The 16,387-nt window shown below is 32.4% G+C and overlaps 1 protein-coding gene and 1 long non-coding RNA gene across 8 annotated transcripts; both read left to right on the plus strand.

The window, feature by feature from the left end:
• The first annotated feature begins 258 nt into the window (after window positions 1-258).
• Window positions 259-3,576, plus strand: LOC105636359 (uncharacterized). Of its 4 annotated transcripts, none has more exons than XR_016319653.1 (6): window positions 259-400; window positions 499-722; window positions 807-989; window positions 1,098-1,746; window positions 1,977-2,714; window positions 3,070-3,576. It is a non-coding gene; the product is annotated as an uncharacterized LOC105636359 (long non-coding RNA). The 4 variants fall into 4 exon arrangements; XR_002284619.2 differs by having other exon boundaries at window positions 1,977-2,310; window positions 2,549-3,576; XR_002284616.2 differs by having other exon boundaries at window positions 1,977-3,576.
• A 2,088-nt stretch (window positions 3,577-5,664) lies between these two features.
• LOC105636230 (uncharacterized) lies at window positions 5,665-14,894 on the plus strand. Of its 4 annotated transcripts, none has more exons than XM_089717898.1 (11): window positions 5,665-6,242; window positions 8,991-9,128; window positions 10,837-11,186; window positions 11,323-11,389; window positions 11,786-11,814; window positions 11,901-12,109; window positions 12,924-13,042; window positions 13,368-13,463; window positions 13,541-13,616; window positions 13,993-14,146; window positions 14,351-14,894. In XM_089717898.1, exons 3-11 carry the CDS (start codon window positions 10,959-10,961, stop codon window positions 14,396-14,398), a joined length of 1,026 nt encoding a protein of 341 aa, XP_089574024.1. In that variant the 5' UTR covers window positions 5,665-6,242; window positions 8,991-9,128; window positions 10,837-10,958; the 3' UTR covers window positions 14,399-14,894. The 4 variants fall into 4 exon arrangements, with proteins under 4 accessions (XP_089574024.1, XP_089574021.1, XP_089574025.1 ...); XM_089717895.1 differs by having other exon boundaries at window positions 5,673-6,242; window positions 14,283-14,894; XM_089717899.1 differs by lacking the exon at window positions 11,786-11,814 and having other exon boundaries at window positions 5,673-6,242; window positions 14,283-14,894.
• The last annotated feature ends 1,493 nt before the right edge of the window (window positions 14,895-16,387 follow it).

Genomic DNA, 16,387 nt, shown 5'->3' on the forward strand with positions numbered 1-16,387 from the left:
AAAGATGAAGTATTTTATATTTTTTAAAAGATTTCATAAATTATTAAAACATCAAAATAAAAAAACCAAAATAAAAACAGTAGGTACCAACAATTCCTTCACACACGATATATACTTACAACTTTATTTATTTATTTATTTATTTTTATTTTTTGACATTTCCCACTCAGTTACAAAACTCTCTTCTCTCCCTCACACACTGTCAAAATCCAATCATTCTTGCAAAACCGAATCAATCATCAAAATGAAAGCAAAAGTGGGTAACTGTGTTCTAGAAGCCCGATTCAAGATCTCAATAATGGTGGCGCTGGTGTTAGTAACGGCTCAACAAGGAGGGATTTAGTAGTAATGGTAACGCTTCTTCTATTTCCTCCATTGAAGCTCCAAAGGGTTGTCTCAGGTTCTTTCTTCTCACACTTCTTCTTCTGCAAAAACTCCTTTCATTAATGGTACTAGAAAAAACCGTTAACATTCAATTTCAATCGAATCCCTTAACAGTTGTAAGGAGACGCATCATGATTTAAGTTAGGGTTTCGAAACACATTGCGGGATCAGGATGAGAACCTCTTGCTATAGAGGTTTATGACCCTGAGGGAAGTCCTATCTATTCTGCTTCAGAGTGTCCGTTTCTCAGTGAACATGTGAACTGCCAAAAAAAATGGAAGACCAGATTCTGAATATGAGAGATTGAGATGGGAAGCCAAGGGGTGTGAAATTCCAAGGTAATTGAACTATTTTCAAGTGCATTCAACCAATCCCAATTAGTTACATTATATGTATGTTTAACAGTTTTTAATTGAGGTTAGTTTCCAAGGTTTAATGGCGCTGACATGCTGGGGAAACCTAGAGAGAAGAAGGTGATAATAGTTGGAGATTCTCTTAACAGAAACCAATGGGAATCACTTGCTTGTCTTCTTTATTTTGCCATACCTTCCTCTCGAGCTGATATTGACTGTTTGAGTGGTGCTTACAAAGTCTTCAAGGCAAAGGTAATAAGAGTCTATAGAACCTTCCTTTTTCTTTTTTGGTGATTGTGAATTTGCAGGTTTTGAACTGCTTAGAGAAACTTGACAGCGTAGGGTCTGTTGCTCTGACAGGATTACAATTGCTCTGTGGAGTTCTACTGGAGCCCATTTCTGTTGGAACTCGATGAAGGGAAGCAAGCAAATGAAGTAGTATTCTAAGGCTTGACAAGTTCGCACCATGGCTGACTTTATGGTTTTCAACACAGGCCACTGGTGGAGACACCCAAAAAGTATAATGAAAGTAACTTCAATTATACTAGAATCATCGTTTGCAACTGTAAATTACGTCTATGTACTTATTTGGTAGTCGGATTTATTTCAATATGATGGAAGATTGGTGGAGCAAATGGATATTGAATCTGCATTCAAAATTGCAATAGGGACATGAGCAAATTGGATTGACCAGAACGTTGATATGACAAAGACAAGAGTCTTCTTCCGGAGCATATCGCGCAACCTACAATTAGAGGGATGGCGCAAACAACAATTAGAGGGATGTAGACACAGGTCCGGTACCCCCAACATCACAAAGATATCAGAGGATAGAAGAGACGCATTATCCAGCTATCTATGTTTTGACAGCTATCACCTGAACATCACAAAGCTATCAGAGTATAGAAGAGACGCATCATCCAGCTATCTATGTTTTGACAGCTATCGGCAGAGATCAGTTAGCATTTATCAGGATTCTGTTATTCATTTTATAATATTTTGTTCGAAGGTGAAGTCTTGATGCTTATCTCATGTATCACAGTTTATATATTTTGTCTTCTGTTGCTGTCAAATTTAATCCTTCTTTGGTTTTATATGGCCCAGGAGCTACATGGCTGTGTTTGCTATTAAGATTAGATGTCATTATTGACTAGAAATTTATCAAAAGGTTACAAACATTAATTCTACTGTTAAGAAGTAGGGATATGACAATTCAGTGTTTTCCTCTATTTCACGCAGTAATGGTGCAAGGGATCGACACCGAAGCAGGAGCTAAGAGGTGCAACCTCGATGTAAATTGCTTTGCGGCGATGATGCTGAGATTGAGTTTGTGTATTATGTTTGGACTTCAAACGCTGATATGCCTCTCTCACTCTGTAATGGATTTCTTTTATCTAAGTTTAAAGGACAAAGAGCTGCTTCAAACGCTTCTGGCAGGTACAGAACTTTGATTTTTTTTGTTTCTCATAACGTTTTTGCTTTTGCTTTTGTTGCAGCCGTTACTGATATTGATACCAGTGGCATTCATGCGTTGGAAAGTTATACAAAAGCCTCCAGAAGAATTGTAGTGCGGGTTAACTTCCTTTTCTTTTATCTTCTCAAACTAATATTAGATTTATGGAGTTGTAGTGCGGGTTAACTTCTTCTTTTAAAATCGAGCAAGAGTCAAGAGTTGTAGTGTGGGTTAACTTCTTTTTCTTTTATTTTCTCCTAATAATATTATATTTATAGAGTTGTAGGTGCGTTTATATTTTCTTAAATTCTCAAAATTGTTAGGTGTGATATCTGAGAAACGTTATCATTGGGTTTAGATCATGCTTCACAAATTGATTACATCAATCACGTGAACCAAATAAAGATGCAGTGGAATTTGAAGGTGGGTGTGGTGCAATTGTTGCTGTGCGATTGTGGCAGGTTCCACAACGCGATAATCGAAGCAGTGCTTTCTCACTCGAGATGGCGCTACAGGATGGAAAGGTGTGTATTACTATTTTCTTCCTAGAATTTCATCAATTTGATTTCTAAAATTGCATGAATGCACTCAAAACACGAATTAGTGTGTTTTTTATTTACATGTCCTTCTCTTGTTTTAATATTATATATTGCAAGTCCAAGCAAACTCCAGTATAACTCAAGCTTGAAATCCCAAAGCCTCTTGGGTTTGTATAAGTTTCTTATACTTATTACTATGTTGGTTATTTTCTTTTAGGTATCCTAGATATTTGTAGGAATTTGCAGAAAGAAGTTTCTGTAGGTATTTATTATGAGTTTAATGAGACAGATTGTCCCTAAGACTGATGCTAAAAATTTATGCTTTTCTTTTTGTGTTGAGGTGTCGTCTGGTCTGCTTTGTTGGTTTTGTGCTTCTACACTTGAGGTTTCATTCTTGGCTGCTCTGCGATAGGATCTTCAGTTTTGAATGTTTGGGGTCCCAGCTAACTACATGTCTCTGCTTCTGTTTGATTGAACTTTTCTTTCTTTCGGTGCTACAGGATATAAAGGCGTGTATTACTATTTTCTTTTTTTCTTTTTTTCGGTCATTCGTAAATGAGTTTGCTTTGTTTTAGCAAAAACCTGGTTTTTTAAATTTTGTCAAGAAACAGGTTCTTTTTATTATTATTTTGAGATCCAGGTTTCTAAATATTTTTCTTTTTTGAATTCTTTTTTGGTTCTTAGTTATTTGGTCCCTTGAAGTTGTTTGTTACGTCTTTGAATCAAACGAGATGTGTACTTCTAATTCTCTTTGATCTTTGTTTTAGCACTTTCTTGTTATTAATTTTTTTTAAACTTTATTTTTATCTAATTTTTGAATCGCAAATGCAATCATATATGTTCCTTATCCTTTCTGTATTCTGCCCTTTATTCTTATGAATTTTGTGATATCATTGCTGTCATGGAACAACTTGAACATGTTCAAAGCTTACCTACATTGACCATCTGATTTTAATTTGCTGCAAATATACTGACTGAATAAGACATTTTTATTTGTCTGACAATGTATGATTAAAGTTACATATTAGATGCTCAATTTTGAAGAAAATCTAACTGAAATTGAGATGAGATAAATTTACTTTAGCCTGAGCGCAGAGTGAACTTTACAAGTAAATGTAACTATGCATAGAGTTAAGAATTTATTTAATGTGATGCTCAAGTACTTATGAATCAGTTGCTCTCTATAGATACTTGAAAGTGTTTCAGCTAGATGCTTTATACAAATTTAGTTTGTTCGAGTGATCCAACTTACAGAAAGCAGTAGTTGTTCAAGGAGTTAGTAGATTATATTCATCTTTATCAGACCTCTTCGGAGGTGAGCTAATGGAAGAAGCACTTGAACCTTTTATGAAAAGTGCTTCTTCTTCAACTACACCTATAACCGTGATTAATATCGCTCAACATTTAAGGCAATGAGAAGTGAATTAGGAGAACATAATTCACAAAAATAAATTGCTTTCTGGATTTTTTCTTTTTTTTTTTAAGAATTAGGAAAATTGGCCTCTGTAACATAGCAAGCATACTATCAACTGTTTCCTGAACTTTTTTCAATATCAACTATTTCCTGAATTGAAAAAGGATTTTTGTATATGAAAATAGGAAAGAATGAAAGTAAACCCACCATAACTGAAGTCATAAGTAGCCCATTAACGCTTTGTTGATAATGATAATCCCAACAGAAGTGACAACATTGACCATCCATGCAGCTGCATCTACAGCTGCCTTTTTATCAGCTTTGCTAGCTGGAGCCATTTTAAATTACTTAGCGAAACTGATTATTTCAAGACTTCTACCCTTCGGCCTCCCTGCAAAAGTCCATCTACACTTAACGGAATAGAAAATGATTATTTAGCTCCCCTTAATACTTAAAAATAAGTAATTACGGACTAAAAAGTAAAAAATATTAAATACACATTCCAAGTCTGCAAATGGGAAATTATAACTGTAGACAATACACAGAAAAATATGCTTTTTTTTAAATAAAAAGAAAAAAAAAATTGCAAGACGTGATTTAACCAGCTTATGATACTAAATTATTATCGAATTCAACACAACAATTCAATCAAAATGAAGCGTAAATGGATCAAACAACTTTCACCGATGAGAAAATTAGATCTCAGATCATCCCGCAATGTGATCAAAATGAAGCGTATATTGCAATTGCCAAAATCATGATTCAGATCCCAAATTAATTCTTCAAAGAATGAAATGATTCATGAGTAACAAAATCAGATCTAACAGTAAAAAGAATAGAATGAAGATTAAATGGTATCAAAATGAGCATCCCGGAGAATGAAACGACAATGAGGGTAAGAAATGTATATGGTTATGGATGTGAAGCTGAAGATGTAATAATGGGTAATTTAAGAGTTTGAACAGATATTTTACTAAAAATGAGAATTGATTTTTCTTCGAGTGAGAATTGCAGATGTTCTTTTATTCGAATTGCATGTACTCAAGATTTGGAGAGGGAGGAAATTGTAATTCCGTTGAGAAATGAAGGGCTCGTGGGAAGCTGCAAGAGAAAAGTAGGAAGCCAGCAAAGCATAGTCGGGAAATTAGTTTGCCTGGTTGCGTTTGCCCTTATATGCCGATATTCCGTTTTTTTTTGAAAAAAAAAATTAAAAATCAATATTATTAAAATAAAATCAGAAAAATAGTTAATATGATAATATAAAACAAAGCGAAAATTGAAGGCATTTTCTTTTATTCATTATTCTACTTTTCTTTTTCTAGATTTATAATTTTTTAATTAAAATATTATTTCATACTTTGCTGTCAAGACGATCTGAAATTTTATTTTCAAAAATGTTCATTTAAAAATTTAATTATCAACCTTAAACCAATGGTATTATAGAACTTGTTATATTTTAAATTGAATAAATTAACACCTTATGTTATTTAACCACTTATTGCAAATATATATTTTATATAGTTGAACCAGACCTACAACTAAGTGAAACCAGTAAAAAATCAATTGAAAAATCGAAAATCATACAGAAATCATGATTGGACCGAACCAAACCCGATTGGAACCAAATCATTCACAAAAACCCTAAACAAGAAAATTCTAGAAACCCATTTTTTTAACCCTTTAGCGCCGACTTCAGCCTTTCACCAAGCTCCTCCTTTAGTTTTTCCGACCACCTGAGACCAGCGCCTCGGTTCCGGCCTTCCTTTTTCACCCTCCTTTCGTTTCTGGCGAACGCAGATATCGCAGGAGACTCGATCGGGAAGTAGCGTTGCAGCTCACTCGACCGGCGACTCCAGTCTCTCTCTCGACGAAGAAGCTTCGATATCTCTCCTTCACTCTCTCCTTCCCGTTCTGGCTGGCGAGCCAAGTACGATCAGTTGACGGCGAAGCTTCTATACCTCTCTCTCCTTTCATTTCCAGCCATCGTTCTCCTAAGTCCGGTCAAGCTATCGTCGGTAGTGGCGCATTTTGGGAAATAAGAGCTGTTTCCCCGTCATTTTAACCGGAAATACTCAACTATTGTCGCATTCTAGACCTTGGTAAATGACTTTAACCCTACTTAAATATATGTTTCATCAATTTGTTGAATTAAGGGCGTAGGATTTGAGGTATTAACTGAGTAGTGTTGAATTAAGTCAAGATGTTATCGTTTATATGAAATGTTAGAGATTACTTTAATTCCTTTCTAACTTTAATTAGTATATATATTTTAGTGAATATATTAGGGTGATTGAGGTAATCTTAGTTTAAGAATGAGGTCGTAAGTCGAATTCTTGATGCGAAATGGGTTATTTTGTTCATAGTGTATAAGGCTAGGTTAAGATAAATAAAATTCTTTGGTGGATAGCCACTATTGCAGATACCTTGTGTTCTTTTAATAAGTTAACATGAAAATGGGGATGTATATATATATATATATACATATATGTCAATATACATGTTAATCAAAATATCATTAATATATATGTCAAATAATATACTATTATCAATAGGATTTATAATCATATAAATCATTACTATTTTCTTGGTACGTAGCGTTGTAGCACAAGGTTTCCCTTGTTTATCAAGTGCAATGATAAACACCAGGAGGTTATGTGTTTCCAGCTGATATACCAAAGATTTTTAATTTTAATAGTATTTATTTATAAACATACAAGAATGATATTTCTGATGTGGAAGATCACACTAAGGTGCAACCACAGAGCATACTTATATACAACATACAAATCACAAATAAATTTAATATTTATCAATTAACTCAACCAATTTTAATTGATTTTATTTTAATTAAGGTTTAGGGTTCCTGCAACCTTAGCCTGGGTTCCCCAGAACTAAGTCAGAGTGTGGAGGGAGAAGAGAATGAAGCCTTTAACAGGGCTTTAAAAGTAGCAGTTTATATTGACTAAAATAAATAATTGAAATAACAAAATAGTATTACAATATTTAAATACAAAATTTAAACTTTAAATGATAAACTTAAACTAGTTTTAACTTACAAGAATTTAAGACTTTCAACACAGTAATGATATATATATATATATATATATATATATATATATATATACATACTTGATGTTATATATTGGTATATATTTAAGTGCAAATTGGGTTACTCATAAGATATGGTTAGTTAATTGAAGTCTAATTGAAGGATTGATTCTTTATGGCTAGTCTAGGATTTTATAGAATGATACTTATGTATTGACTAAGGTTAGCGAAATAAAGATTTGTTTATATATATATATATATATATATATAAAGAATTTTACTCATTTGGTAATTAACTAAAGAACTAATTACATGGATGTAAAGCAAAACTGATTGTTAATAGTGTTGTAACAAGTTGGAAGATTACATAAAATTGTAAATTGAGGGTTGTTTTAATTTGTGAATTATGGTTGGATGATGGTATGGCTGTTGAAGGAGGATGAGAATTTAACTTGATGATTTCCCAACGGATGGGATGTGTGGATTGGATGGATATTTAATGAAATTTTTGATATTTAAACAGGTGGATAGTCCAATTTTTAGGGGAGATGTTGTCGAAGTTTCGCAGAATCTAGTCTAGTTATAACAGTTAGATACTTAGATAATTCATTAGATTAATTATCTAATTCTTTATTTACATTAGTTCTTTGTCTGATGCAATTCCTCCTTGTATTCTTAAATTCTTTAGATCGTCCGGACTCATCTATTGCTCATCCGAGTCAAAATCTGAGTTAGAGCTTCTTCCTTTCTCTATCACTGTTGGTAATAATAAATAGGGCATAACATCATTGCATACACATATCACTTACTTATTAAAGAAATATATAAATGATAACTTAACATTCATTTTTATATTATCATATTATTATTAATATACTATTATATGTATTTATATCATAATTATATTATGTTATTGTTAATATAAATAATTATACTTTTATGTTTGTGCATTATGTTGAATGAATTGTTTGATTATTTGTGCTATGAACTTGATGTGTCTTCTTTGTGTGGAATTGGGATGAAATGGGTCACCACGGGTTTTTAAGGGCGGTCTTTTATACCGTCGGCCATGTATGGGGAGATTGGCGCCCTTGTGTGCATCTGATGATATATGATATGGAAAACCACAGCGTGACTGCCTGTTGGTATGAAAAAGGAAAGAGAGTATAAAAAAAAGGAGAGAGCTGGTCAAGTGAGGATTAGTGCCGGTCCGACCCACGATTTCGGGTCATGACAGCTATTGGTCAAAATATTTGTTATTACATATATACATACATTTATCAACCAAATAAGGTTGAAAATTCATATATGTTCGTTTTTGTCTTAGTTGGCACAACTTTATTATAAAATTTTCAACAATACAATTTTATTGTCAACATATTATAATTTTGAAAAAATAAATACATAAAATACTATATACAATAAGAAACTTTATTTATTTATTTTTTTTACATTTATACTAAGTAAAATTTAACATTTTATCCATTTATAAAGTTTTTTAATGTGAATATATGCAAAATAAGAGTTTTTCAATGCCAATCTATTACATATTAATATTTCTCAAATGAAAATGGGCAATTTGTATAAATAAAATTAAAACTAATTTTTATTAATTTTTTTATCATTGAAATTATAATTTGAGTCAATTTAAACAAAAAAGTCAAAAAATATAAAAATATATATAGATATTATTCTTGAGTTTAAATGAGATATCAAATATTATTAATATATAATAATGTTCTAATCTAAACGTTGCCATTTTGGTTTGTTCTAAAACAAACTTCTCTCTTCTTCTTCAGCGCTTCCTTTCTCTCTCTCTCTCCGTGTCTATCTCCACCATGGTTCTTCACTTTTGGCAAAGTACGAGCATGACTGGTGCAGGTGGTAGTGGCAAATTTCTCATTGCTTCTGCAAGGCAAAAGGGTGCTGTTGAAGAGGTGAATTTTCATATGTTTGTTCTCTTGAATTTGGTTTATGGGTTTTCTCGGATTTTGATTTTTCTTTTTTAATGGAATGGGAGTTTTCTGATTTAGGTAAGTGTTTGACTGATTGTGTTATTTTGGCTCGTGGGATGCTCCAATTTGAACTTTTTTTGTAATTTGTAGAAGAAAAAGTAAAGGATTCATGAACAAGTTTATGAATCTAGAATTGGGCGGCGATGGCAGTAGTGGCGGTACCGTTGGTGGAGGTGTTGAGAGTGTAGAGACTGTAATAGCTAATGATCAACTGTTACCTAGAGAAAAAAGAAACCGAAGAAAGAGAGAGAGACTGCATTGTGAAAGATTCCAAAATTTACAATGTTGTTTCATTATTACTTTGTAGCTTGTTTCATTGTTCTAAAAGGATCTGAAAGAGTCAAAGAGAAGCAACTAGAAAATTGTCAGGTTATTGTGTTAGTAGCATTGTGAAGTTATAATCCTAAGTTTTGATCTCATTTGTCAAATCTTGATTTGCTAATTATAAGAAACAACGAATTTTGTTCAAAGATTCCAAAATTTACAGTGCAAACACTAATATTAGAGGGTCATGATATTGGTTTTGTGGAGGATTTGCAGTGGTTTGATGAGTAGAGAGACAGAGAGAAAGGAATAGTTGAAGAAGACAGGCTTTAGAAAATTAAGGTTAGGTTATAACAAGCCAAAACAACACCGTTTTGAACATGCTAACCCAACTTGGGTTAGTTAACTTCTATGGGTCCCACATTTATTATATTATATTATCAATTTGTGACTGAATTTGTAATTAAGGTGCAATTTTTACACAAGTTTAAAATTGGGGTGTTTTGGGGGTTAAGTTCATTTTAGGGTGTGATTATTACACAAGTTTAAAATTGGGGTGTTTTGGGGGTTAAGTTCATTTTAGGGTGCGATTATTACAAGTCGTAAAATTGGGGGTATTTGGAATGTTTTAGCAGAGTTATTGTGGTATCTGGATTTCTATAAGGTGAGATTCTTAACGAATCATACTCTTTTGCACGAGCTTTATCTCTCTCGGTTTCGCTCTCTCTCTACATTACACACTTCTTTCTCTGAACTTTCAATTAAGGTACCATAGGAATTAAAAAGCTTAAATAGTTTCGATTACTGGTATTTGTTTTCTCTTTTGTTTTTCATATGAATAGTTTTATGCAATTTTTATTTAAATATCCAATTAACTTGTAATGATGAATTATGGAAGGAGTATATGGTCAAGCATGATTTTTCCTTTTTTTACTAATGAATTGCTTGATTCCAAGAACTTTTTGATGAATTCTCGTTTTTCATTTATTATTATTGTGTTTGGAATGATAAATTTCTTCAACTTTAGGGTTTGAACTCTGAATTCTGATATAGAAATGCTGCTATATTGGCTTTTCCATTGTTGGAAGTAATTCATTTATTCTTTATTTGAGCCTAGTGATGCTCCTTTTAATGTTATAGTTGGAGAGCTACATTTGTTTTGTGTATGTGGTGAAAAGCTGGAAATTAAATTCTTTTGCATATGAACTATCAATTATATTATTACTCTGACTCTAACCAGCCTATATGCTTGCTCACTTGACTTCCCTCATAGGAAACTAGCTGGAATTTTTAAGCATTTCATGGACCACTGCCAAGAAAGCTGTATGATGATCCATTAAATTAAAAATATTTTGTATTTTTGCAGATTGAGGATAAAGAACTGAAAATTTTGCAGGGGAACAACCTAGAAATCTAAGCAATAGGCACCAGGGTGGCTAACCCAAAGTGCATGATTTTGAAACAGTCCTTGTAGGAAGGCTATCATTTATGATGATGATAATGAAGTTGATGAGATTGATGGTGGAACTGGGACAGGCTCTGCATTTCATTTACTCTCGCGAGTTTTGGAGGATGGCAGTGTTTTGGACAATCTCTCTTGTTGCTTCATATTTGCATCTGTTTTTCCAGAGGATATTTAGTCAGAGTTCTAATGCCTACCCCCACTCCCTTCCCCCAAAAAGTATGCTTAGGAGACCTGTTTGCATTGTTACTGGTGTAAGTGATCTATCCTCGCATTCGACTAGAAACAGTGGTTTATATATGTGCGCACAAACAAATATATATCCACAGATAACCCCACAAATTTTTACTTATGAATATATGGTCCTTTTTGTTTTAATCATTGTTATAGGCAACATCTGGTTTGGGTGCTGCTGCTGCTTATGGCCTCTCAAGGAAAGGCTTTTTTGTTGTTCTTGGTACTCTGCCCATCTCTCTTCAATTCTTATTTTACTTTATTTGTTTGTAAAGCTACTTACAATGATAATCTGATAGTTAATTGACCTCCAACATCCACATGATATTATGGTAATCTATCTGACAATTAACAGGCATTCTTTATTTGTTCTAGATGTCACCTATTCTGTAAGTTGTAAGCACTTTCTGTTAATGAAGCTTTGCTATTTTGAAACTCTTCTAGAATGCTTTATTTTTGCTTATCACCCAAAGTCATAATAAACTTATGATATTTGACAAAATAATTCACTTCTGAAAGTTAGTTATTTATCTCATTGTGGTAGTTCACTTCATCTTTGAACTAGAAACAATTCTTCTATAGGTTGTGTAAACCATAAGTGAACTCATTCTTTCTGCAGTTGGACGGTCATCCAAATTGTTATATAAGGTATACTCATTCAATTAGCTCTCCTGTATGGTCATGCTTCATATTAAAGTTCTCTTTATGTTTCCTGACACTATTTTGTGTGATAGACTGTTGAGAGGATAAAAGCACAGAATAGGGATGCCCAACTCAAAGCTTTCGACGTTGACCTATCATCTTTTCAATCAATCCTAAAGTTCAGAGTTTCATTAGAGAAATGGCTCTTGGATTCAGATATGCATTCTTCCATCCAACTCCTGGTCAACAATGCTGGGATACTGGCGACATCACATCGTACGACAGCTGATGGCTATGATCAGTAATGTCTCCCTGAATTTTTATATTCAATGAGGAGTCTTCTTTAATGCGTTAGGATAGCTCTCTTCCTTTCTGTTTCTTCTTCTTCCAGCTAGCCACCAAAAGAATGTTTTCATCCTTTTATTTTGTCTTTTTTTCCTCTATTTTGGACCTTTATCAGGTCTGTGTCAAAAGATACTAGGGCTGTTAAATATGCCCAACTTTACCACTTGCATGTCGAATTTCAACGTCAATGATTCCTTACATCCTAAAAGAGGTCGTCTTGCAATATGCTGATGAGTTCCCTCGAGCCACTTTAGCCACATTTGAACCTCATGGGGCCAAAGCACCCTCACATCAAATTATTTTTTCCAAATTACAGGACTGCCCTTATTTAATAACCTTCAGTTACTGATTCAGCTGGAATTTCACTGTAGGCTAAAATTGCAAACAAATCTCAATGTTCAAATGATAAGTTATAAATAAAAAAGAATTGGCTAGAATTTGATTAAATGCTGTGATGCACGGAAACTCCTTGCCATGGACGTTTCCACACTTCGGAAACATTTTCCCGTGTCTGTTTCTCTGTATAAAATACTGTTTTCTGTGTAAAATCATATTTTAAATGTCGTTTCCCCGTATTATTTTCACGTTTCAATCTTTCTTCGTTTTCGTTTCCATGCAACATAGATTAAATTCTTAAAATACTAAATGTTTTTGGAAATCAGGCCTTTTGTACAAAACACAGACTGCTTTACAAACTAGAAATGCAAATGTTTGTTTGTCCTTATTGATTCAATGGAGTTTTTCTTACTAATGTTACTGGTTATTTCCAGGATGATGGCTACAAATTATATGGGCGCATTCTCCCTGACCAAATTTCTACTACCACTTATCAGAAACAGCCCTGTTGGTTCAAGGATAGTGAATGTAACATCCTTTACACATCGAAGTGGTATGAACTTTTCTAATCACTAGTATAGCACATTTGTAGTGTATGAGGTGGTTTATTATTATTATTTATTTATTTTTATCATTTCATCTATAAAACTTTGTTTGTATCAGCTACTGTTTGTCATCTGTTCAATAAAGGGGATTATGCTATCAGATGGTGTGCTTAATATAATATCATTTTTCACATGGACCTCTTTTGATTGGGATATTTCTTGTGTTCTTAGATCATTAGTTTTAATCAATATAGAACCACTGTTTGGTTTTGAATAAAGTTCTTCACAGGCATTTGGTATAAAACATAATTGCTTTAGCTCCTTTTTCTTTAGTGTTTAATATGCAGGTTGACAAGGAAACTGTTTCTGGAAGGTGCTTCTGGACTCCAAAACAATATCCATATGCTCATATCTATCAGTACTCCAAGTGTAAGCCGTAGCTGTCACATAATTTGCTACTGGGTTATCTTCTATATAATTTATAATAATCACACGTGGTGTTTTAGTGTGTATACTGCTGTTCTCATACCAACTTCATCAGCAACTTCAGTTGATGGATAAACCTTGTCAAGTCTCTGTCAAGTATGTGTTTTATGACCTTGCATTTTTAATTTATGAATCAATATTCATAATTTGTAGGAAATTATTTCTTGAATAGATTGTTGCCTATGCTTGAATGCAATCACTTATCCTTATTTCCTTCTCGTATGATTTGTACATCAATTAGTTGGTTTATGTTTTTTTGTTTGTCATCTACCCTATCAATTTGTATACTTACAGATAACCCATCTTCTCATACATAATCAATTACTTTTACTAATATACTGTACTTAAAACATTTTGGAACTTCTTCTTCTCTTCAGTGATATTGGTAATACTTCAAAATATTTAGTCCTATTGTTCATGATTGTTTCATCCTCATATGATCACTTTGCTTTTGGTGCTGCTTCATACACAGTGCTGCAGATCCTGGAGCCGTGGAAACCAATCTCATGCGGGAAGTTCCCTCCTGTCTTTCCCGTCTGGCATTCAGAATATTGAAACTTCTAGGCCTTTTGCAGTCTCCAGATATTGGTGCATGCTCTATTCTTGATGCTGCCCTTGCCCCACCAGTAAGTTATCCCATGAAAGTTGGTGTTTTTTTCTTTCTTTATTTTTTCTCCGACATTAATTAAAAGGACAATGTTGAAGATTCTGTGTTTTTTAGTAAAATTTCATTTTCTATGTTAATCTTTTAATGTCTCTCAGGAAATATCCGGAGAATACTTTTTTGGTGGGAAGGGCAGGACTTTGAACTCTTCTAAACTTTCATACAGTGTCGACCTTGCAGAGAAACTTTGGACCACTTCATGCGATCTCTTTGAAGAGTTACAGCTTGCTTCCATGGAAAAAGAAAGATAATCTTGTGAACCATGGAAAGAAGATATAATTTTGTGGAGGCAAAGAACATAGATGGAGAAAGAAATTATTGCTTCTAATGGTAGCATCCTTTGCCTTTTGTTCAATTGCAACTACGGAGCATGTGGTTCAACACCAAGGTAGAATTCATTATGCCTTCAAATACCGAAAATTATTTGAAATTGTTAGAATTATATCTTAAAAATTAAAAAAAAAAAAATTTATTCGGTAAAAAATTCCTATTATGTTTTTAACTTGCCAAGCGAGTTTTAAGTTTTTGTAAATATGGAGATTATTTAAGGATTAAAGGGTTTATTAGTTATTGCTTTTAGTTCAATGGCTTATTCCTTCTTGTTTGGAGAAAGTTTGTGTTAGAAAAAATTTAATATACTAGGTTGAAAGATGTAATAATTATCTTTTATTATCGCCTTATTGTCCATTTAGTTTGAGAGTATTTTACTATTTTGGCATTTGATTTTATATTTTCTTTTGGATTGGATACTAATTTAAAGAACTATTTATTGCATTTGTAATTTCACTGTGATGAATTGTTTTTCTCTTTAGGCCATGTTTGATATGGTGTAAACAACCATGTAATGGAATGAGAATTATATTACCTGATTTAATATTCATTTCATTAAAAAACACATGTATTATCGATTATATTAAGCACATGTAATATAAATTATATCAAGTTATTCCAATAAAAATTCTATCATTCAAAGCTATTTAACACTACTACAACCACCATTATCGTTTCACCACCACTTTGACCACTTTAGCCACCACTACCATCACCGCTCCACCATCACTACCACCACCATTGTGCTACCACTACCATAACCACTCAATCACTGCTTCACCGCCCTTTCCACGACCTCAACCACCAAACAAACATAGTAATGTAATCTTAATTACATTACATGTTTACAAATAAACAAAAATATATAATGGTAATTAATTCCATAGATTTTTTCAATTATTTTACTAAATATAATAATGGAATTTTAATTACATTTCATTTCATTATATTTTTCATTGGATTACATTTTTTATTACATTACATAATGTACTGTTTACATTGATTATTTTTCTATCTTTTCTTTTTGCTGGTGAGTTTAGTTTACTTTGTATGTCCAAACTTAAATATGACATTTAACCTTCGTATTTAGTAGCGGTTTTCCAACTTCTGTGTTTTCAAATTTCATGATTATTATAATAAAAAAATACGCATACTATGTATTTTTATTGTCTTTTGTTACAATTTTGATATTATTTATTTATTTTTATTTATATTCGACTCATAATTTATATACTTAGACAAGTACTTTGGTTGAGTTGATGAACTAGTTATAAAATGGAAATGATATATTTAATAATTTAAAATTGATTGATTCAATTAATCACTTTTTTTTTTTTTTTTCAGTTTGATTCTTTTCAATGTTCGATTGGTAATATCTAGTTTTGTTGTTTTAATCACCTTGGCTTCCTTGAATTGATGAATATATCATTTTTGAATATTTGATTAAAGATAATTAAATGATGCTTGTTCAAGGAATATTTAATATGTTCTAAATTTTAATTATAAAATTTCACAAGAGTTTCTAACTGCTTTTAGGAATGACCATCGGTTCAGATCAAATCAAAAATTAAGTCGTAATCAAATCATTTTGAACATAAACTAGAAGTAAACTGAAATCATAAGTTTAGAATTTTGAACCTGAAATCAGCATTTCAAGGTTTATATTAATGTTAAAAAATAACTTAAAATGAGCCGAAACCGGTGGTTAATTAATAGTTCTAGTCTGTTTTGAATATTTTGAAATATTTATAATTACTTACTTTATTTTTTATGTCACTATAAATCTAAATTAAATTTGTTGCAACCTGATATATTTGACTTAAAAAGTTAGTGTCTAAAAAAGTAAAAATGAAAAAAAGTGGAACATGTAATA

The sequence above is a fragment of the Jatropha curcas genome, chromosome 2, assembly GCF_041381405.1.
Source record: "Jatropha curcas cultivar XTBG-Jc1 chromosome 2, XTBG_Jcur_1.0, whole genome shotgun sequence".
In the NCBI taxonomy this organism is placed as follows: Eukaryota; Viridiplantae; Streptophyta; class Magnoliopsida; order Malpighiales; family Euphorbiaceae; genus Jatropha; species Jatropha curcas.

Coding starts and splice junctions, on each gene's coding strand:
- LOC105636230 (XM_089717895.1), top strand. CDS start 10,959: ATGATGATGATAATGAAGTTGATGAGATTGATGGTGGAACTGGGACAG. Junction 12,110..12,923: donor ACAGCTGATGGCTATGATCA/GTAATGTCTCCC, acceptor GGTTATTTCCAG/GATGATGGCTACAAATTATA. Junction 14,147..14,282: donor ATGCTGCCCTTGCCCCACCA/GTAAGTTATCCC, acceptor AATGTCTCTCAG/GAAATATCCGGAGAATACTT.